General features: G+C 42.0%; 2 protein-coding genes across 2 annotated transcripts in view; both read right to left on the reverse strand.

Annotated features, from left to right (window-relative positions):
- Nucleotides 1-6,065, reverse strand: part of LOC135708864 (putative nuclease HARBI1) — a 78,072-nt gene extending 72,007 nt beyond the window's left edge. Inside the window, exon 1 of the mRNA XM_065231038.1 lies at nt 5,999-6,065. Coding sequence (XP_065087110.1) covers nt 5,999-6,065 — 67 coding nt within the window. The remainder of the gene's footprint in view (nt 1-5,998) is intronic.
- A 3,293-nt stretch (nt 6,066-9,358) lies between these two features.
- LOC135708865 (uncharacterized) lies at nt 9,359-10,081 on the reverse strand. Its single transcript, XM_065231039.1, has one exon. The coding sequence runs from the start codon at nt 10,079-10,081 to the stop codon at nt 9,359-9,361; it is 723 nt and encodes a 240-aa protein (XP_065087111.1).
- Nucleotides 10,082-24,397: the final 14,316 nt, after the last annotated feature.

Genomic DNA, 24,397 nt, shown 5'->3' on the forward strand with positions numbered 1-24,397 from the left:
TCCAGTGAAAATAGTGTTTCAATTTGGGTTGCCGAAAATAGTCTGTCATGCCGAAGCCGTCATTTCCCCTATTAGCAAAAAGTCATTTACTTTCTGAAATGTACCATTTATCATCAATCAAAGGTGAAAGTTTGCCGGACATATAATTTTATATATTTGAGATATCTGAGTTCATAGACTGCAATGTTTAATCAATCGATCAATTTTGATGGTCAAGTTTTGAACCCACCACAGCATGTTTTTGGCGCTAGTGTATATGGATGATCAAATGTACAATACTGTGGTAGCCACAGCATAGTTCTGTCAAAACCTCAGTATTTTCATTGATCCATAAGCGTTCGCCAATGCACGGCTCGCTGGCTGCATGCGATGGAAACGATGGAATATGTCTCTTAAGCTTCGCTAGCTGCACGTTGGCGAACGCTGTACTAATGTATGCACAAAGCTCCTTCATGTATATTCTAGAACATGTGTGCGTGTGACAAATGTTGATGAGATATCTAGATTCATAGTTATTGGTTTGAGGAAACTGTTTCTGTATTGTCATCACTGGGTCAGAGTTCAGCAAAAGTCGATGGAATACGTCCTCGATGTTTGGATGTTTGCAAGATGACTGAATTGTCGGGAATGGTGCTCCCGATATTTTCTGATGGATGTGTTTCGCCGCTGTTGCGCCTCTTCAGATAATAAACCAATCGGAATATCACAATGGCTTATGATTGTCGGTCCATGCACCAAGATCCTGTGGCAAATGTCAATTGAATAAACATTGTAATATATGAATTCATATGAATATGAAATCTCAAATATATAAAATTATATGTCCGGCAAACTTTCACCTTTGATTGATGATAAATGGTACATTTCAGAAAGTAAATGACTTTTTGCTAATACTTGCTACTTTTTTACTATTTTGGCTAATATTTCACTTGTATCGACCAAAAATATTTACAACTCTTCCTTAAAACTTGCAAATTATCTGATTTAAAAGATACCCTTAACGCCGGAAGAAGGATTTGTATGGAAAATAGTACAAAAAACGTAAGTTACAGCTAAATTTTACTATATTATTATTATTATTATTTTTAAGTTCTTTATTAAGGAGATTTTTAGCCTATGGCTAGTTCATCTCCGGATCATTTTATAATATAAACTATATCTTTGTTATTTGAAAACATAGAACTTTGAGTCTTCGGGCATTTTTATATATTATTTTAAGTTCTACAACTTTGTCCAAGACAGCAAACCTCTATTATGCGAAATAAGATAGTTAGTATCGCAGCACCATCTATGCGGAGAAAATTTGAACTAATTTTCATGACCAGATGAACGTGCATGTTAAACCGAGAAACTTTGCCAAAGACCCAATGCGCTAGAGGTTTTGTCTTGCTAATTTCGGTTCCTGGCCCAGAGTGAGATTACTTAAAAATGTATCCACCTTTTCGTACGTATCGTAAGATTTGATGAAAATACAAATTTATTCGGTCGGAGTGCTACTTTGTTTTTTGAGGATAATGGGTGCAAACATTCATATCAAGTTAGTTCACTTGAACTAAAGTATCGCACCAAACGCAGAATTGACTTGTTAACGCCGAAATCATGGATTTATTTGACGTTTTATACTCGATAGGCCCAAACTGGGCGATTAGGCCTCAATAGTTCTCTACCCTGTATGAACCAAATACCAGTAATATGCGTAGAACTGTGTAATTCTTGGAATCCATAAATTTCACCAAAAATTAGGCCGAATAACATTCACATCGTCAACGCTTTGCGTCATAGCCGAGCCTAAAATTACTTTTCCTCTTAAACCATTGACCGACTATTATCATCTAATGGATAGGACCAGTCAATAAACTTTCGCACTTGCGCCAATATAGTACACTAAACTGTCTCGTAAATAACATCGAACGCTTTTATCTTCGTTACATTCGAAGGCAAAGTGTAGGCGCGACGCAATGCCGAACCAAAACGATCCATTCATCCCGAGGGTTCCTATGCCTTCGTTCCTTACATCCTTCTTGCTCCAGCATCAGCAACCCAAAACATAACGACAGACGCCAACCTTCGCCAACGGCAGGGGTAGGGGCAGGGGCTAGAAAGTTTTATCGTTTAGTCGGAATAAAAGGGTCAATTAGAGGGATAAAGCTACACGGAGCTCGAGAAAAGTTGAATGAAAAGGCTACTGCGCGTCTTGCCAGTCATAAATAGCAAGTCTGATCCAGGAAGAAGAACCAAGGGATGGAAGCAAGCAATCCGAAAAAGCCACAACCACCATCCAACCACGTAATAGAAAAAGGAGACAGGCTCTTATCTTGGTCGATAGTTAAAGAATTTATTTCATAAGAAGACACTTCATCCGACCGTTCCAGATAGTACCAACCGATGACGCACACCACCGTTCGCTTCGTCGTCCTCCTACATACATGTGGGATAAAACCGCAAGACTGACCATTTATGAGTTGAAGAGATTACAACATTTACCGAATTGGTTTTGGGTTGGCTGCAGAAGGCAAAATAAAAGGGTTGTGTTGACCGAGACAACGAGTTTTAGATATACGTATATGGCAGCAGACAGACTTTAATGTACGCTAGAATGTTGATATAAGTACGGGAGGGTTGAGATACTTGATCTGGAGGCAGACATGGTCCACCTAGGTTATTTCCATGACTGAATCAGGACAAAATTTAAGCGTGATATGAAAATTCAACCTGTTCGAATACTCCGTGTCGTCGTTGACTGACGATGTCGTGTTTCGCATTCTTCTTCTTCTTCTTCTTCTTCTTCTTCTTCTTCTTCGCATCTACAGCTTATTCTTATCACATATTAGCTTCCCAACAACCAATTGCCTATTAAATAAACGACTTCTTGACGATTTTATTCAACTTCATGCTTAATAGCACTTGTACTATCTTTCCTTTTTTTTATTATGGTCACTTTAACACTCTTAGTCATTCTTGATTTGTCCGGGGTGAGTTTTGAACTCGTGACTTTGGCGTGAGAGGTATGGAGGTTAACTACTACGCCAGGATCGCATCCATTGTACTATTTTTAATAATAACTTCTGTTCAGGCTTTGTTCACACAAATCTGGAGAATTTATTCAACCACAAACATCGAAATATTTGGTGTGAATAAGGTATGTCGAGAAGCTTTTATTCGACTAACAAGAGTTGTAACAGAGCTTTATTCGATCAATTGTTTGATTATTCAGCGTTTATTGGACATCATTACTTCCTTAAACAGCGATGGTATTAAAGGTGTATATAATACACGCTTTATTTTTATGTGAAATAATGTTTAATTAGACACTATTATACATTTATTAAACGATTATTCAACTACGGGATAATTAATCCGAAAATAAGAACGGCACGCAGGGTTGTTCTCGTTAGTGATTGTTGTGTAATTATTACTGTCGAAGCACGCACCCACCGCACAGAAAATTTATTACATACATACATACACACATATGTGTTCATTATATGGGATTCTAACCATGACCTTCTGATCACCAGCCGCTTGCCTTGCCATCTGAGCTATCCTAGAATACATCATATGAGCAGCTAAATAAGCAATAAAAGCTTGAATCTGAATACCTTTCAGCACTCTTTGCCGTACACTGAGGCAAATAGACTCAAGAATTTCATAAGGCTCGACTTATGAACGACACATATGAATTTCATCAGTACGACTTATGAAAGATTTTGCGTCTAACATGTGGTAGCTCTTATATGTCTTTAGCCATTCCATTTGCCCAAACGTTGACAGACGAGCGGTCCAGACACAGGACCCGTAATCTCAACGTCTATGGATCGGTTCCAGTCTGCTCCGTTTAATTATTTTTTTTGTCGACATAATTTTCCATAAGGCAAATCTATGAAATTCATATCGATTTCTTGTGGCTAAAATTCATAAGTGGTTCTTATGGAATTCTGACGGTATTTTACCTCGGTGTAACTCTAACTCATACAAGGAGATGTGAGAATGATTAATTCATTCATAGTTGTTTTACATGAGACCAATGTAACCTCTCCATCTCTCTAATTTCGATGGAAAAGATGCTGGGCTATTCTTTTAGATAGATCGATGAATTGGTTGTCGTGAGTGATTACGATCTATGATTACGATTTAAATTAATTAGGCGTAGAAAAAAAGGGTTGATGTTGGGATTGAACTCGCGACCTTCTACTTGAAAAGCGGAAACGGTAACCACTATGCTACCAATTTTGTTTTGTTGTTAGTCTGAAACAGTGTTGTGGAATAATGAATGAATACGCCGTTTGTAAAGCATTTACAAAGCATGCCATTAAAACATGGCATTATGCTGACTGTATTCATCTTTATTCAGCAATATAGTTAAGCAATGCAATGGAATCTAATAATGGAGCTAGAAAACAAAATTTAGACGTATAATAAAGCAACAGTCGAATTAAAGCATCAATTTATGTGCAAATTACACTTATTCAGTATGTTATTAGATAAAACTTCTGGTGTTGAATCAGGAAGACAGTCATCGTTTGTAAAGCGTTTAATAAGTATTTTAATCAAATCAGAGCAAACAGCGCTATAAAGGCGCATGTATCGATCTCAATGAGGTTTTTTTCAGCACATAATTTGACAACCCGTTTTTATCAGCACTGTACACTGTTATAAAGCATTTTTTCAATATATATGCTTATTTGTGACTCTGAATTGTTTGTTGGGTTATTGCGTGCTCTCAACTTAGTGTTCTAGATGCAGTACACAGGTATTAATTGAGAGCTTTCGATGCCTGCCAATCATACTCTATGCCCAGAGAAGTCGAGAAATTTTCCAACCCGGAAAACTCCCAGACCGGACCGGGAATCAAACCCAGATACATCCAGCCTAACCTAACGCTTCTAACGTACCGCAACTATATGAGCGTTTACCCTATAAAAGGTTTCGAATAGTAAAGAATCGTGGTAGGTGTTCGCTTTCGTTCGGAGTCTTGTAGCAAAACTCTTTTTTTTTTGTAGTAGGTGTTGCTCAAGCTGCAATTTTCATTAGGTTAGTTTTAGGAACAATAGTTTTAATTCAAATCCACTTACATTTTAGTCCCCGCTAAATTTGAAGCGAACAAATATTATATTTAGAAGTAGGCTTAGTAAAATACTGTATTTCAAATAATTAAGTTAATTTTAAGCTAAATATAAATAGAGAAAAATCTTACAAAACAAAACAAATCGTGGAATTTCATTCACTCTTCACGAAATGAAAACTTCTTTTATTTAATCACCTAATCAGCCTGTCATCGCTACGTCTTCATGACATGACATGGCCGTCATCTACACGTCCCTGCAGTGGGTCATCTTCAAGACGTTGGTCATCGCAATGGCAAGGAGCTTGCGTGTAACATCCTCCTCCTCATGACACCACAGTTTCTGCTATGGCGTCATCTTCCGGTTCCATATCCTCAGCTTGCCGCACGGTCCTATCCTTTTCAGGAAACGTACACACTACCCGACCTCTCAGCCACCTATTTCTGACCTTCTCATCCGCTATGACTACCAACTCACCCTCTTTGATGGGTCGCACATTTTGGAACCACTTGGTCCTCCAGATACTCGGTGATCCACTTTTGCCAGATCCTGTCCAATGTGTGCTGCATCTTGTCCCAACTGCTCCTCAATAACTCTCCTTTGCTTACAGGCTGTTTTATCGGTTGCTGTACCCCCCTGTTGAACTTAACAGTAGGAAGTGTGTCGTGATTGATCTGGTGAGGGTGAATGGAAAACCTCAGACATTCTGAACCAGCTCTCAGAATAAGCGCACACAAAACTGAACTTCACATTTCCGACGTTTATTACATATGGACACACGTAGGGTTAACCTATTTAGGCTTTGCTCTTACTGACTAGCCTGGATTTTTCCTCTACCTGTATACCGTTTACTTTCTACTAATAGGTGCACCTAATAAAAAAATGAGTTTAGCTTGCTCGCTGCTCAGCCCTTCTGCGAAGACTCCGGCACTCACCTGATCGCTTTCGTCTCTGGATCACCACACCCTTGCAGCTATGGACACCGGGCTCGTCCACGCACATCTAACCGTTCCGAATCCTCGAAACCAACGGATAGCGATGCACACATGCAACGGGTGATCATGCAACCCCAGTGGTCTCAAAAGTTCCTCGGTCAGGGCTTCTGCCGACGTCCTCACGTGCACGTGGCTTCTGCTACCCATTACTTGGCCGAATGCCACTCCCACGTCGGTTCGCGAAAATCCCGCTTCGGCCTTCCCTCAATCCACTACTTCGTCCTCTACGAATTCGATCTCCACGCAAAAGGTTCTACAAAGGCCCCTTCTGGGGCCTTTCGTTCTCAAATGCTAACGCCGATCTGATGATTGACTAGTCTAGCCGATTCGTCTGGGTCTGATCTTCGCTATTTCCAATCAAATTTCCCTTCACCTTTCGAGATGCCTTGTTTTCCTTTCGCTGATAATATTTATCACTGGTCTGGCGATTAAGTGGCCCAGTCAATCCGTCTGCGCTGGATGATTTGAGGCACACACACTGGCACTGAACTGCAACGCATGCGGTTTTTTGTACGACCGTTCGACAAAACGCGACTGAACTGCAACACCGTAAGCTAATGACTCCTCGATGCGAACTTGTTCTTCCCCAACAGCGGAAACGTCAGAGAAAACGCTGAGCAACGGCCGTATTGGCAATGTAATTTGTTATTTGGTCTCTTTTGCAAGCTATAATTATGCGTACGTTAATGTAATCCTACTAATTTTCCTAACCAATCATGATTTTCCGAGTTTATGCTCACGATATAAATTAAACGTAACAAGTGATTTGGGTTTGTCGCTTTCTGGTCTGACGTCTGCAGCGAAACGAAGGTCAAAGGCCGAGAGTTGATCATTTTTTTCAGCTTACGTTCCGTGAGAACCATGCCTAAAGCTGCCTTGATGGACCGAACCATCCTTTCCCAGCAGTCTATCATGTGGAGTTCTGAGGGTGGGTTAACCTCCACTGCGTATAGGTATCCGTGAAGTTACTGCTCAACTTCGCATTGATTACTCTGCTGTGATAGCTTCGCAATTTTTCTCAAACGCTCCAGTGGCTTTCCTTCGTTCTCGGATTCTCTTCTACGTTTCATCGTTGGCATCTCATCAGGATATGCGTCCGACTGTACCAGCATCCACAAAGTGCACTCCGTCTTTTGCAATTCCTCTCGGCTTAATTATTTCGCTGTAGCTCGAACACTACCCTTGGACGCTTGACGTAGGTTGCCCAGGAATAGATGAACATACGCAACGCATCGCTGGGGGCTGACAATGAAATACGGACAGCTGAAAGCTGGTCGAAGTTCTTCGTTTGTATCTTCCACATTTTCTTCCAACCACTCCCCGGCTTTGTCGTACAGGAATGCAGGTCCGCGATACCAGCGGCTTTCGATTTCGGTTGATGGGCCTTCCCCCACTTTGTTGCTTCGTCAGCGACGTTGGTTTTCGTTCCGTTCCAGTTCCATTCATCCACCTTAGACAAACTGAGGATTTCGTTGACTCTAAAGACGCCAAATTGGCGGTAGCGACGTGAATCCGACTTGATCCAAGAAATCACTGTTGTAGAATCACCCCAGAAAAAGGTGCGAGTTATCTTCACGGAATGATGATCTACGATTGTTTGCCTCAGACGAGCTCCTATTAAAGTCACCATTAACTCTAGTGGCAGCATTGAAAGTGATTGCAGGGGTGCTACTTTGGTCTTCGATGAATCAAAAGTACATCGAACTTCTCCCCACACGCCGATTCGGATGTATGCGAGCGCGGCAAAGGCCTGTTCGTTCGCATCGACGAAGATGTGGAGTTGGAGCGACTTGTAGCCGGACTGTATCCTGGAAAATAGCAACGACAGATCTTCACCTTGGTCATCTTCCGTAGAACTATCAACCACTGATTCCAGCGGCAGAATATATCAGATGACACCTGCTCCACGTATCTTGAACCAGAACTTCACCGTGGTGCTGCATGCTGCAATAAAACCAAGGGGATCGTAGAAACTCATCACAACGCTCAGTAGATCCCGTCTGCGGCGCCGGTGGTGTAGTGGTAAGCGTGATTGCCTCTAACTCCAAAAGGCCTGGGTTCAATGGGTTCAGTGAAATGCCCTCGACTTCAGCCACTGCATGTCAGATGAGACGAACTTTGCCGGGTTTGTTTGGATTCACCACGATAGTACCACGTACGTCGTAGGTCGAAGCCATTCAACTCGTCCTCGGTCGCCTCGTGCACAATTTAGACAGGAATTCTGCTATATGCTGGCGTACAGTATCGTGCAATCCCAACAAACATTGAAAGCTGAATAAGAGCTTGTTAATGTAAAATTTAGCTTCTTCAGCAATTTTTTAGCTAAGTTAACTTTTAATCAGTTTAAATTGTTTGTCGGAATGCTTCGGTAGCCATTTCTCCAGACATCTTAAACGCTTTTCTGCCATAGGCCAGCTGGACGGTAGCTCGATATAGTCGTGTTTCCACAACAACTCTTTCGAACTTTCCGCTCTCAGTCCTTGCTATAGTCTCTTTCAATATCTTCCGACACCTTCACTCGTATAGGTCAGTCTTATAGCACCTAGGTTTACATCAATTTTTCTAAGTGTGTACTTTAATCCCCCTTTGAATAATTTTCAGCTGAATTTGTTTCGATCCGTTACAGTTTTGTATCGTCAATAGTTCGCATACGCCTGTGTAAACGGCTAAGTATACTAAAAAACACTTTTTCCCAAAAAACCCACGATGAAATATTTTTAAACCGTAACATATTTAATTGTTAGGATCAAACTTCAAACTGCTACAAACTTCCTGTGATGAAAAAACTGAGGTACATGAAAGTTGCAAAAAAGTGCCTTCATACATAGCGTGGTCGCCTCAGTTTCTGGTTCTCACTTCACATAGTGAACGCTTGATTACTGGTATCCGTAGTGTATCACCCGAAGTCACCACCTCAGCTTGTCGCACGGTTCCATACTTTCCAGGAAACGTACGCACTACCCGACCTCTCAACCACCTGACCTTCTCATCCGCTATGACTACCAACTCACCCTTTTTGACCGATCGCACATTTTGGAACCACTTGGTCCTCCTTGTTATCGTCGCCAGATATTTGATGATCCACAAGGGGAAGTTTTTTTGTCTTTATTATAGAGATTTTTAGCCATATGCCATATATCATCTCTCAAGATGGTAAAAAAAGAAAAGAGAAGAGAAAAAAAAATTGGATTCTCAGAAGGAGATTCCCAATCTTAGCTGTGGTATATTTATCTAGCTAGATGAAAAGATGTAGAAAACTGCTAAAAGGGCCAAAAAACTGGAAATACAAACAAGGAACACTCAGATATTGTTGTAAAAGTTCGCCTCCTTTAGGAAGGTGATGAGGGCGGCTGCTGCCGGCGACTCGTCGCCCAACAGGTTCCGAATGATGCTTGACTCCAAGCCGAAGGCAGCCCAAAGGTCCTTCAGCTCCGCGCAGTTCACGAGGATGTGCTCTACGGTGGCTGGCACTCCGCAGGTTTCACAGATCCTCCGGAACGGTGTTCCTCCGAAGTTGTGGGAGACTCTGCTGTGCCCGGTGCACAGCCTTGACACCACTCGTTGTTCTCTTAGGTTTGGTCGATCCTTCCATGTTCCGGTGGTCGCCTTGATCTTCCGAAGGTGGTATGTCCTGTTGTTCCTCCACTCGGTGTCCCAGGCTCTCCGAACCGTCCGCTTGATCCACTTTTTGACATCTTGGAGCGATACAGTGCCGGTGAACCTGGGTCTAGTGTGGCCTGAGCCGGCGAGGTGGTCAGCTGTTACGTTCCCTTGGACCCCGCAGTGACCGGGTACCCACATGGATACAGTGTTGGACGGCGCATGCTTTACCGTCCCTTGGATCCACGGATGCTTCCGTGTTGTTAGGGCCAATATCACGCTGTGTGAGTCAGTTACGACTAATATAGGCCGATTGACCGGTAACTTAACCACGTAGAGAATGGCCACTGCCTCAGCTGAGAACACTAAGCATTGGGTTGGAAGCGATAAGCTCACAAGCAGACCATCTCCGGACACCCCCATTCCCACTCCGCTCCTGGAGAGAGAGCCGTCGGTGTACCTAACTTCATAACTTTGTTAGTGCGCCCCGAGAGTTTCGACAACTGTCCGGTGTAAAGCCAGCGAGTTGTCTCCTGGCCTGAAGCGGTCCTTGATTTGGCTGTCAATTTTGATATTGTGCGATTTCCAACTTTTGTCTCCGTGCCAGTGGACCCTGGTCTCTGGAGGGAGATATACGTCGGCGGCCGTGCGGAGGAGTCGGTTCGCCTCGTCGAGGAGAACGATCCTGTTGTTTCCCTTTTAGCGAGAAAGGCAGTGGCTTTGGCAGCAGTAGCTGCAGTGAAAACGAGCCGAAAAGGTAGGATACCGGCTTCAACGCATGCAGCGTCCTCCGGGGTAGAGGGCAGAAGACCGGAGACTGTTCGAACGTAGCCGTTGTACACCGGTTCCAGAATCTGGACGGCTTTCCCGGCGGCAAGGCATGTAATCTCTGCACCGTACAGTAGGCGACTGTCGATGATGGAAGCAGATTTCGCGAATGTTGGATCGGTGGGGGCGGGAGATGGTCTAAATCAGGTTGGACCGACTATGACAGTTCTTCTTTACTTGTTGGAAGTGCGGCTCAAAGGATAAATTCCGACCGAGGAGCACTCCCAAGACCCTCACGGTGTTTTTGGTCGGTATTGCTTGCTGTTTAATCATGATGGGCTGTCCGTTGTTGCGATTCCTGGTGGTACATATATGGTAGCGCACGCTCTTGCCGGTGGAAAGCTGGAAGCCAACAGAGTCAGCCATCTGACCACCGAGGAGACTGCCGCTTGCGCCTCTTGTAGAGGACAGGGTGGACCCACCGTTACAATGAGGACGTCATTCAAGGCGAAGGAGTTTTCCTACGGAAAGACGTTCGTGGAGCCGGCTTAGTTTTAGCTTGAAGTGCGCTGTCCTCCAATGGTGGAAGCCCTCCTACTGACGATACGGTTTTCATTTATCGCGGCCTTTAACTTTGCCCAATCGATATTACGAGTAAGATCGTACGCGACGTTAACGGGTTCCGACGGACTGAACCCACTGGCAACTGAATCTTTGATCGGCAAGTGATCACTACCGGGGGGATCTTGGGTCACATTTCACGTGCAGTTCAACGATAATGAATTATAGCAAAGGGTGAGCTCTAATCTACTTCCATTCGAGGATGGGCGAGCCAAACGTGTTACTTCTTCATTGTTAAGAATTGTCAGCCTGTACCGTGGGAATTAAAATCTCCCATAATCAACCGTGGAGTAGGAAGAACTGAACAGACACCTGAAAGTTGTTTTCGATTAACCGAAACTCGGGGAGGAATATACATAGAAGCAATACAAAGGCTCTTGGCTTTAATAACTAGCAGTTCAGGTTATCCTGATTTTTTTTTGTTCTCGAATACCGTACATTTATGTGATTGTCCATAAATAAGTTGCGATTTTTCAATTTCCTTCAAATTCCCATTCCTACCCTTTTTCTAAAATTTCTGTCAGGTAAATGATGAGAAAGACTGTACGAAGGTGAAGCACACATCTCCCATCTGTAGGGAAACCTGACCCATAACTGATAACTGATACATGACACCTTTCGACTGGAAAACACAGTGCTTGACAAACTTGGTGATCGAATCGCCCTATTAGTAGCACTTAATATCGCTGTTCTAAACTGAGTACCTATTTAGGCTTGAAAAAAAAAAAAATATCTGTTTTGTTTGTATCCGTAATTTTTCGACTATTAGATGTGTTATAAAGTTTGACAGAATGGATGTTTGGGATACTCGGCTCAAAATAGCCCAATTGTGGTGCACGAAATAAAAGATGTGCCCATTCTTTGCTAAATTAAATACGGTGCGCATATAATTTTATGCTTACGTGACCGATACGCTGTATCGAGGCACCACGCCACGGCAAGTGCACTGCAGTTCAATCGATCGCAGAGTATAAAGTTCTATACGCGAAGTACTGATTATTTTGTCACGCTGACTTCAGCATAAGTCACTCCAGAAGTCTCCCCATTGGATCCCGTGCAAATGCACAATGTAGCGCCACCTATTTAAGGCCAACGGAATTGATTAATAAAGCAGTTGTGTTCGGAAGTCTATTCAGTACAAGTAATTATAGCCTCTACGCTCTTATTAGGGATCCCTCTGGGTAGTCCCTGTTTGATACCGTTTAGGTTCCCTATCTAACTGTCCATTTGGAAGACAGTCTTTCTCTCTGGAGACTGTTTAAAATGACAGTCTAGTCAGTCCGCCGGAAGTCCACCGCCGTCAATCCCGATATGTATATAAACAGACTTTCTACCACACAATTTCAAGTTACGTATGGAGACGAAATATGCTCAAAATACCGCCTGCAATTTTTCGTCGGCATAATCCTATCCTGGTTGGCTAATTATTGTTATTGTATGTCCCTTGAGAAATACTATCAAGATTTCTTGTGATATCTATTACCGAAAATTTTCTTTCAAAACGCAACGCATTTTGATCAATTTCGCCCTGGTGATTACGGCGCTAGAAATGCTCTAAATACAAAACAAATCTTGAACATCAAAATTGATTTATTGTGTAACTCATCAAATCAGATGAGCATCCAATAATCCAAACCATGGTTTGCATTTAAATGTGTGAGAAGAGTCAAGTATCACTTTATATGGATAAAATCAGATTTGTTTCAAATAAAAATATATTGCTGCGATACACTTTCGTCCTTTTTGGGAATTTTCGACTGCCTCCCACTCGCATTAAACTAAGCTTCAAAGCCGTGATCTAAAATCGAACTTCAAAATAGCGAACATGAATTTTTATTATAACTTTATAGCGAAACAAAAAATGCCAACACATCTACTCTGAATACAAAACAACGAAAATTGTAGCTGCTGATCTTCCAGCGTGAAACTATCGGGTCCGAAAACCAATTTCTCCGGAAAAATATAAGACAATCACGATTTTCTTCCTCCAATGATTTGGCAATCGTTTTCCGCACGAAGAAACTGTAACCCATAGGAATCCATACATTTCTTCTTCTTTTTTTATATCCTAAAATAGCGATGTCATCCACCACAACCACGAATCGTTGAGCAAGCTGACTTGAATTGAAATTTAGTGGTTCTGCGGTATAATTTTGGCTCATTGGCCAAGTGTAGAAGATTGTTCTTTCCCTTATCCCAACTGGTTGTCTCTGCCACTGTCGTGGCAAATTCTGAATGCACGGTATACAGACATCCATTTCCACTCCCGCAGAACCAGCGACAGCAACGACCGACGACGACGAGAATAAATTGATCAATTTGACTCAATTTTATTTCGCAGTTTTCATAAAAATTACAGCTATAAATCGTTTCTATGGCATGTTTTTTTTAAGTATTTTACTTCACTTTATCTATCGTGACTATGTTCCACTTGGCGTCAAATCTCCAGTAGAACAAGAGAAATATTTTTCGATTGAGGGTACATAGGACTCAGCTAGCAGCTAACGAGGTTCGAAAAAATGTTCAATTGGATTGAAGTATTTTAGACCTCAAGGCTACCAATAATAAAATAATGGCACTTCATCCTTACAAGAATGCTGCAGCTCTCATACTGGCACCAAGTTGAGCTGCGATAATCGCCCACAATTTAATTGAATTAGTAATGTTTAGAACCAGTAGAGCGCACACTCTGCTCACATCGCATATGAGCAAGACGTTGTTCTTTGCAGGGATGCTGATTTATCTTCTCTCTCTTTACATGGTTCAGTTCAACGAGGAAGATGCCTTCTAAGAGTAATGAATTTTCCGAACCTAAAGATGCAACTTTTGTTTAGAGAACACGCTTGACTGGAGTTTCGCTTATGTATAAGAAGACTAAATTTATTGAAAATGCTGATGAATTAGATCTTGAGTTGCATGAAATTATTACTATTTAGGGCATGAAATTGAAAACTATATCAGAAACTGCAATTGTTATCAAAATGTAGATATAATGATGGGCTTCTATTTGCCAAACGATCAAATTACTGCAGCTCATGTATACCATAGCTCGTGTTAGTACAATCGTTATCCCTTCCGGAAATTGACACTCGTTGAAGATCGATTGCCGGAAATATTGGCTTCCTCTTTTAGGGATCTCCCATATATGACATAGCATATTTCTGATAAATTTTTACCCCCCCCCCCCCCATCGTATCGTATTTATTAGTTATAGATAAATGGCCGGTCACAACTTCTGAAACCCCCTTCAATTGCAACGTCATTTATGCATGTTCCTCTATCATTCTTCCAGCTCCTCTCGTCCTTCTATATCAGAACCTGTTGAAAAGAGATCCTGAATCGCTCCTTGTGGCGTTGTGGCTTGCAACTATCGCTCCGTAATAATTGAAAAGTGACATTAAATCGTCGTACATCCCTTCATTCCATTGCATCCAAAGGACACTCCCCATAAACTCGATCACATTCCCCATCCCTAGCAATTGGTCGAAGGTTGTAATTTCTGTATCCACAGCTCCATTCCTCCTTTTCACTGTATTATCTTTATTATTTTTTCATCATTATTCAAGTTGTTCCTTCTTGTACCTCCAACCACACAATCTTCGTCCCGTGGGACGAACAACAAAAAATATCCAGTTTATAATACTTTTCACTCTTTCCTTTTATTGCTAGTTATTGTCCTCACGCCCTCTTCCGGGGATTGGCCCAGCTGCTTGGCAGTCAGTTATTGGCAGGAACATAAAACCGATAGCGCGGGATACTATTATACCTACCGACATACACAAGCCCAAGCCGAGAGCCGAGCGTAATCAGGATAAAGTCATTTTGAATCTTCCGAAGTAGACTGGGCAACGGAGGACAAGACGATGACAAAGACAACGGAACGGACGGTGTGGAGGATACCATCCGGATGTTGATGGGCAAATAAAAACAAACGATACTCGAGCTGCTGCCTGTGTAGATGAAAAACGGTAGCAGCATAAACCATATCAGTCAGCAAAGTGGCAAGCACAGCGCGGCAAGTAACAGTCCCCTTGGGAGGCTTCCGGATGGGTGGTTGTTATGGAACAGTGCTGGCAGAAAAAGAACATTTACCTACATAATTCAGATGGAACAGCGATATCATTCTAGGTTTTGGTTTCATGGACATTTATTTGATAACATATTTAAAATATCGGGACATAGACAAGATATTCTACTTCTAATTTTGATCATATCAATAAGTTCATTAAGAATTGTTGATCTTTCGGAAAAAAATATTCTTAGAACTGGAGAACCGCGAAATACATTTGAAAAGTGACATCAACATTTAAAAAAAAATAACACTCAAACCTCTACATCCCGAAAACAGTGACACTAAGAAATATTTATATTAAAAAATATTGTATGCAAGTGCTTAGGGGAAAAGTTAGCTTCGGCAATACCTTAACCTATTATCGTCAGGGGGGTAAACAACGTCCTTGAGAGCTCAATTTTGGTAGGTGACTACATTCACGAATTGAGGATATGTACCGAACACGGACATGGACTAATCACCCAACCTGATGACTTCTGAGCCCGAAACGGCCCTGCAATGATAACTATCGTACCGCAAGACGTATCCAACGAACCAAATCATCATTCCATGTAAAACCAATGGAAGGCGAGCATAGTCAGTAAGGTAAAACTAAAGTATATGTCCTGCGAAGCTAGGTATCATTAAGAAACTACATCACTCCTAATTACCGGTTTTCTGATGTCGACCTGCAAGCACTACATCTGCAACCAGCGAGTTCCATCCCACGGAATCGAGGTTGATGGAATCGAAGGCCATCCAATGGGCTCATAGTGGGCGGATCACGGAGGGCTCATAAGTCAGGCTACGAACCACCAAGGAAGGATCAAGTTCAAGGACATAAACCAAGATTTTCACCTATTATCTGAATTCCGTCGATAGGCAAGGAATAGGATTCCAGACAGTGCAAGATAGCTAAACATTATCATCTCGATAGCTAACGGAACAGAGAGTGGAGAGTAGTACGATACCGTCATCAGTGGCAGATGTAGGTCTTCGAAGTGAGTTGTCAAATACACCGATTCATGTGTGCTCTAGATTTTACATGTACTCTAGGAAACCAACTGGTTGTAAGGTGCGATAAAATTAGGGACTTAGGAGTAATTCTTGACTCGAAGTTGACATTTGTAGATCATGTGAATACCACAATTCACAAAGCAAATAATATGTTGGGATTCATAAAAAGATTTAGTTATCATTTTAAAGACCCATATACCATCAAAACGCTTTATATAGCTTACGTGAGATCAATTCTCAAATATTGCAGTGTGGTTTGGGCTCCATACCATGAAACATATATAAATCGTATAGAATCAGTTCAAAAAGAGTTTTTGTTATTTGCTCTTAGGAAACTAGGCTGGACCTCTTTTCCCCTTCCTTCTTATGAGTCCCGTTGCATGTTGATGAACATTGAAACACTTAAGAAACGAAGAGAATTTTCCATGATTTCCTTTGTTAATGATATTATCTCACAACGCGTAAATTCAGAAAAAAAATATTAGCAAGCTTAAATTTTTACGTACCATCACGCATGTTAGGAACTCGAAATGTATTTCAACTGTCACCTCACAGAACGAATTATGGTAAGCGTATAGATCTAACTATGCCTAAAGATACAGTAAGGAGAACACTAACTGCTAGGATTTCATCTCGTTAAGTTAAAACAAAATTTTAATTTTTAAGATATTTGTATATGTAGTCTACACTTACTGACAATTTCAAATAAAATGTATGTTTTAAAATAGCATGTTAGGCAACAGCACTTTTGTAAAACGGTCTACACTGATTGACGATAAATAAATAAATAAATAAATAAATAAATAAATAAATAAAGTCAGCACGTTGAACCAAGGATGAGAAAGGAGATAATTACGATAATCAATTCATTTCAGGGTGGGTGAGTAATACATTTTCCACATAAGACATATTAACACTACAGATAAAAATTCTGAATTTTAATAGTGATGTAAACATTCATTCACGTAAACTTGTATTTCATTTCACACAACTTGTAAACAATGTTGTTTACAAATATGGGCTTTTGTATACAATATTTGCTACATTGCATGAAATGTGTCAGAACTTTACATGATATATAATGTAAACTAATATGTTATGTGACGCTCCATTTATGTGCATCATATTGGACAGAAATTTACACTACGTTTTCGAACTGTGCAGGCATACAGCTCATCCAAATGTAGTGGAGTGGTACTTGCAGCCATTTCTTCTTTAGTTAAAGCAGTGGGTTGGATCGAAACCCCAACACGAGTAATTAATTTCCTACCGGTTATAGGGGAAATAACTCTAATGTTGGCCTATGGATCAAACATTGAACCCATCTTTAAAAATCAACTAACGGGTGTTCAATAAAAAAAAATTCAGTAATATAGCTAGTAAAAAAAAAATTCTTTTTTCAACGAATTAAGTATTTTTTATTAAAAACATAATGTTTATTCTTAAAAAAAACCGAATTAATCCACCTATGGTGTGATCAGACCCTTCTTACTTATTCAAGTTTATTTATTTTATTGTCATTATCAGTGACCAAGCCCCCCACCCCCGTGTCATCCAGTGACGCTACGCCACTGCCTGGGGGTACCCGGAATATATCCGGGTGTAGTCTATTTGGTGAGGCTACCAATCACCTTATCATCGTATTTTAATGTGATTTAATGGGTTTTAATTCAATTCATATTCAAGCAACTTCCCCGGGGTACCCGGAACATGTCCAAGTGTGTCCAATGTGGTCTGGAACACTTAACATGACTTGCATTGATCTTATTTTTGAATTCTGTAGTAATTTGATGTGTCCCATGATGGTTTTGATACGTTTTTAGTTAAATCCAGCGTGAAGGTCCATATTCACCGGATCTTATTCCGGCCATATATCCGAAACCGGTTCACCGATTCCCAAAACAGTTCAATAGCGTTCAATGGGACCCCAAGACCTATCATTTGGCGCCGAGTTTGTCCAAATCGGTTGAGCGGTTGCTGAGAAACGTGAATAAGCGTATAAGAACAATCTTCAACAAGAACGAACTCACCTAACCAATATATCCGGAAGAGGATTAGCGATGCTTGCACGCATATTTTTCTCTAGTTATGTTTAAACAATTCCTCCTTCAACGTTTCCAGCCACAGAAACTAAATATCACTTTTCTTTTTCAAATCACTCTGTGCACAAAATTAATGCACATAGCCAAAACCTAACAATAGATCAGCGCGGTCGAGTCACACCGGCAACAAAGGGAAGCGAGAACGAACCAGGCACCTAAGCAACAGGGGGAAACCATCAGCATAAACCATTCCAAATCAAACCCGCGAACAACTAATCAAATGCGAGCCCTGAAAAACTCCACGCCAGCACAAAGACAGCCCGAACTCACCTTATGTGTATTCGACGTTATGTCCATTCGAATTTCTGTACCCCTTCTCATCATTTGACCTTATGTTACTCACCTTACCAATCAGGCTAAGGCCTTGTTGTCCTCTGCTGTCCGAAAAACTCGTCTCCACTCTACTCGATCCATGGCCACACTTTGCCAGCCTCGTAGTCTGCGATGGGTCCGCAGGTCGCCTTTTACTTGGTCGATCCACCTTGCCCGCTGCGTGCCTCTTCTTCTTGTTCCTGTTGGGTCACTTTCTAGAACCATTTTCACTGGGTCGTCGTGCGGCATTATTACGACGTACCCAGCCCACCGTAGTCGCCCATTTTTTGCAATGTGGACGATGGATGGTTCTCCCAGCAGCTTGTGCAATTCGTGTTTCATTCGCCTCCTCCACGTTCCGTTATCCATCTGCACTCTACCGTAGATGGTACGCAACACCTTCCATTCGAAAACACCAAGGGCACGTTGGTCCTCTACGAGCATAGTCCAGGTCTTGTGGCTGTAGAGGACCACCGGTCTAGTCAGCGTCTTGTAGACAGTCAACTTCGTGCGGCGGCGCATTTTATTCGACCGGAGCGTCCTCCGGAGTCCAAAGTAGGCACGATTCCCTGCCATAATGCGTCTTCGAATTTCTCTGCTGGTCACCAGTGAGCCCAAATACACGAACTCATCGATCACCTCGATTTCGGCACCGTCAATCTGAACACGGGGTGGGAGACTAACATTGTCTTCCCTAGAACCTCTTCCTTTCATGTATTTTGTCTTTGATGCGTTGATGGCAAGTCCAATCTGCATAGCTTCAGCCTTCAGCCTGATGTAAGTTTTCGCTATCGTCTCAAAGTTCCGTGCCATGATGTCGATGTCATTGGCGAAGCCAAGAAGCTGGATAGACTTCCTGAAGATCGTGCCACTCGTGTCTATCTCTGCTCTTCTGATCACACCTTCTAACGCGATGTTGAATAGCAGACACGAAAGTCCATCACCTTGCCGTAGCCCCCTAGAGATTCAAAGGAACTCGAGAGTGTCCCCGATACTCGAACAACGCACATCACTCGATCCATCCACGCCTTGACCAATCGCGTCAGTTTATTTGGAAATCCGTACTCGTGCATAATCTGCCATAGCTGATCTCGATCGATTGTGTCGTATGTGGATTTGAAATCTATGAACAAATGATGCGTGGGCATGTTGTATTCGTAGAACCTGCTGAATCGCGAAAATTTGGTCCGTGGTAGCGCGGGCACCCATGACTCCCGCCTGGTATTGCCCCACGAACTCTATTGCAAATGGTGACAGGTGGCGGCATACAATTTGGGAGAGTACCTTGTAGGCGGCGCTCAGCAGTGTGATTGCGTGGTAGTTGCAGCAATCCAATTTGTCGCCCTTTTGTAGATTGGGAATACGACACCTTCCATCCACTCCTCCGGTAATATCTCCTCCTCCCAAATCTTGGCAATTACCCAGTGCAGCGCTCTAGCCAGTGCTTCACCACCGTATTTTAATAGCTCACTTGGTAGTTGATCTACACCAGTTGCTTTGTAGTTCTTCAGCCGACCGATCTCCTCTTCAACTTCTTGAAGATCAGAGGCCGGTAGCCTGTCGTCTTCTGCACGTGCTCCAAGGTCTGTTGCCGTGCCAGCTTCGTTTTCTGCTGCATCACCGTTGAGGTGCTCGACATAGTACTGCTTCCACCTCTCAATCAGCTCACACTCGTTCGTGAGAAGGTTAACGTCCAACCCAACTAACATTTTCAGCTTTATAAGCCAACTTTTCCAGCATTGTGCTGTAAAATAGCTGAAACAAAGCTGGAGGTACAGCTACAAGCAGAAGCTAGCAAAATAGTTTTGAAGAGCGTTTACTCAACATTCTCACAACCATTATTCAATTTATCAGTCGCACTGAATAACATCAGCCAATGAACGCTAATGTCACTTCTATACACATACTAATCAACTTTCAACTTGTAGCTGCAAAACAAAGCTAACAAAGTGAATATATTACTCATTTCATGGCTTCTACGCAACCAACTACTCTTGCTGAATAACATAAACATCAAAAGTGCTTTTTCAGCAACTAAACAACCTGTACTCAGCTAATAAACTGTGTTAGTGCTACTTTGGAAGCATTTTTACAGACAACTAGGTTTATTTATAGACTTGTGCAGCTTTTACTCTGCTCTTTTACAAAACTGAAGTAACTAGTCGAGAAAAGTGATTCATGTGCACTATTTTAAAGCCTCTACTCAACGGTATTATTGTAGAAAGTCATGTATATTTGTTTACGTCAGTTCAAAGTGTTGGCGTAGCGAAATTAGTACTGTCAAAGTTTGCCAATACGGTCGTCTCGTGCTCGATTCCAGGTTCCGGTGCAGGGTAAATAATTTGGTGGTGTGCTTATAACTAATTTCGAATAATTTGATTCGCACAGCAAAATAAACTCAATCAATTCCTCCAACAAAAAAAGCGTGAATAATAAAAAGGTTGAATAAGCGCCTTTCAAGTTCACACACAACTAAATAAACAGCAAGATAACAGCTGTATAGAAACGTTAATGGATATGCAATAAGAGCTTGTCACAACTCTCCCAACAGCCATAATTAGCTGACTAAGTTCGCCAGATTTGCTTGCAGAGGTGTTGAGTAAAGGTTTCCTCATATCGTATAACATTTAAATACAGCTTGAAGCTGTATAAATGAAATAAGGAAAGCGTTTACATTGCGAAAATTGTTAGTTGGGAAGTCCTTGCACATATTGTGACCTTATGTCCTCCTTCTTATTCACTCGACCTTGTACTTTGTACCTTCGACCTTTTGTCCATCCCAAACCACACACATGCTATATAACAGTTTATACAACCTTTGTATGCCTGGTTTTGGTTTTATAACGGTTTACTAAACCTAATGCTATGATTTTGTGTTACTTCGGATTCGACATTTTGTCTTTCGACCTTTTGTCTTTCGACCTTTCGTCTTTCGACCTTTTGTCTTTCGACCTTTTCAAGCATGGTCATAAAATAAAAAAAAAAAACATTAAAAATCATCTATCTAAAGTGAACCCTACACGATTGCTTTTATTGACAATAATCGTATTGTCAATACATGCTATATTGACGTCAATATATCGAGATTGACAATATTTCTGAATTCACATCATCAATATTATTGTCAATAATTCCCCTTCGCGTCAATATATTGATGCGTGTGGGGTTTGCTTAATAGTCAGTTACTCCTGCCGGCGAAAAACAGAAGAAAACTTTCGACGAAGCGCATCACGGGAGAGATGAAAGTCGAAACAGATGCAAATCTGTTGAGTGTTCTCTGCAGTCCGCAAATCGCACCGTATAATTTGCGACGTAGAGGCAGTCTTAGCATAAGGTTATTACGAAGCGGTCGGGGTTGAACATTCAGGTCAATTTGCCTCAGGATAGCCTCGCAATCTGTCCTTCCTTGCAGGATATTGGCCACGGTTAGGGCTCTGCTTGTTTCTCTTCTAGTCCGGAGAAGTTCTAGGTCGATAAGCTGACAACGGCTTTCGTAACTGGGTAATCGAAACGGATCATTCCAAGGCAATCCTCGCAACGCAAAACGAAGAAAGCGACGTTGAACAGATTCAATTATCTCGGCACCGTTGTTGTAGTTTGGGTTCCAAATCACTAAACAATACTCAAGTGTCGATCGAACAAGCGAACAATAGAGAGATTTTAGACAGTAGATATCAGTGAAGTTTTTAGCTATCCTAAAAATAAACCCTATTTTATTATTATTATTATTATTATAGTCACTTTAACGCTCTTGGGTTATTCATGACTTGTCCGGGGGTGAGACTTGAACTCGTGGCTTTGGCGTGAGAGGTATGGATGCAAACCACTACACCGGGGTCGACCCCGGACCCTAAAGTTCTTGACATCTTATCAACAACATATGCAGCACATTCTTGAATGAAAGCTGCGAATCCAAGATCACACCCAAGTCTTTCACCTGATTCACGCGTTCGATTTTCGAGCCAAGCAGGTCATAGCTAAATATTATAGGTTGTTGTTTTCGTGAGAACGTAATAGCGGAGCATTTGGCTGGGTTCACTACCATTTTGTTTAACCTGCACCAACTAGCAAATACATTCAGCTGACGTTGAGGAAAGTGACAGTCAGCAATGGAGCAGATTCGTAGGAAGATTTTGAGGTCATCTGCATATGATAACCGAGGAGCTTCGATGACCAGATGCAAGTCGTTAAGTACAGTATAAAAATAAACGGTTCCATGTGGCTTCCCTGCGGTATACCTGATGTGGCGAAGAAGCTAGCTGATCTGCAATCTCCTATGGCAATCTTTAGTTGCCCACCGGTAAGATATGATCGAAACCAACTCAGAAGATTACCGCATACACCGAGCCTGCCGAGTTTAGCAATCGCAAAAGCATGGTTCAACTTGTCGAATGCTGCGGATAGGTTTGAATATAAATAACGTCCATTTGAACCCGATCCGACATGCTTTCGGTTATATACGATGTGAGACACAGTAGATTGGTGGTTGTAGAGCGGCCGACAGTAAACCCATGTTGATCAGCACTCAAATACTGCTTGCAATGGAACAGCAAGGGTTCCATAATCACTAGCTCGAATAGCTTCGAAACGGCACTTAACGATGAAATTCCTCGATAGTTGTCCACAGCTCGTTTCCTTCCTTTTTTGTGGACGGGAAACATGTGCGCAAATTTCCAGCAAGATGGAAATATGCCACTGGAGAGAGACATTTGGAACAGGAATTAACTGAATTAACAAGCTAGCAATATGTCTCTTCAAAAATACAGATGGAACTCCATCAGGTCCAGGATTGAAGAATGACTTGAGCAGAGTCACGGCCTTAGAAATCATCTCAGTATTAACATCAATTGCACCCAGCGTTTGATCATTTACTGGAACGTTCCTGACAGCCAAGTTAATATGGTCGCCAGTTAGTATCTCATTAATGAATACACTGGCAAACTTTTCGGAAAAAAGGTGGCATATATCCTGAACAGTGGCAGCAACTTCTCCGTTGAATTCCATAGACGATGGGAGGCCGGATTCCCTGCGTTGCTCGTTCACGTAGTTTCAAAAGGATTTCGGGTGTAGCTTAAGATTGCGTTAGATGCCTCGTTGGAAGCTTGAAAAGCATTCACGACTGACTCGCTGGTACATGTGATTCAGCCTCACATAATGTAGTTTCAGAGGAAGCGTGCGATGCTTCGTAAATCTTCTCAATGCTGCTCTCTTGATTGACTTCAACCTACGTAGCTCTCTCGTCTGCCAGGGAGGATGAGACACTTTGTGGAGAGTTCTTTTCGGGACGTGTCTGTCAATGACATGTGTCAAGACATGTGAAAGGTTTGCGCTGCAGCCTCAACGTCTTCTGGATCAAGGATGTTCTCCCATACCATACTAGACAATACATCTATGATGGTTACGGTGGTCAGCTTTTTCGGGACCTCCCTTAGCTCAGTCGGTAAAGGCACAGCTACAAAGCAAGACCATGCTGGAGGTGGCTGGGTTCGATTCCCGGTCCAGTCTAGGAATTTTTCGGGTTGGAAAATTTCTCGACTTCCCTGGGCATAGAAGTATGATTGGACTTGCCACACAATTATACTAATGCAAAAATGGTACAGGCATCGAAAGCTCTCATCTGGTAGTGCATCTAGAACACTAAGTTGAGAGCACACAATAAGCTAATATGCCATACGCAATAAGCTTGAAATGCGAGGAAGAAGAAGAAGAAGTTGGTCAGCTTTACGGAAGTTACAAGAAACCGTAGCAGGATAGTCGTTGAAATCACACACGAGTTTGTCCTCAACAGTGACAATTAGAGGAGGGTGATGTGGAACTAGCTTAGTTAGTACACAAGGAGCCGAGGAAATTAATGGAGCCCTATCCTGT

The sequence above is a fragment of the Ochlerotatus camptorhynchus genome, unplaced genomic scaffold (genome assembly GCF_037179485.1).
Source record: "Ochlerotatus camptorhynchus isolate MF236.1 unplaced genomic scaffold, CSIRO-AGI_Acam_v1.1 ptg000336l, whole genome shotgun sequence".
Classification (NCBI taxonomy): Eukaryota; Metazoa; Arthropoda; class Insecta; order Diptera; family Culicidae; genus Ochlerotatus; species Ochlerotatus camptorhynchus.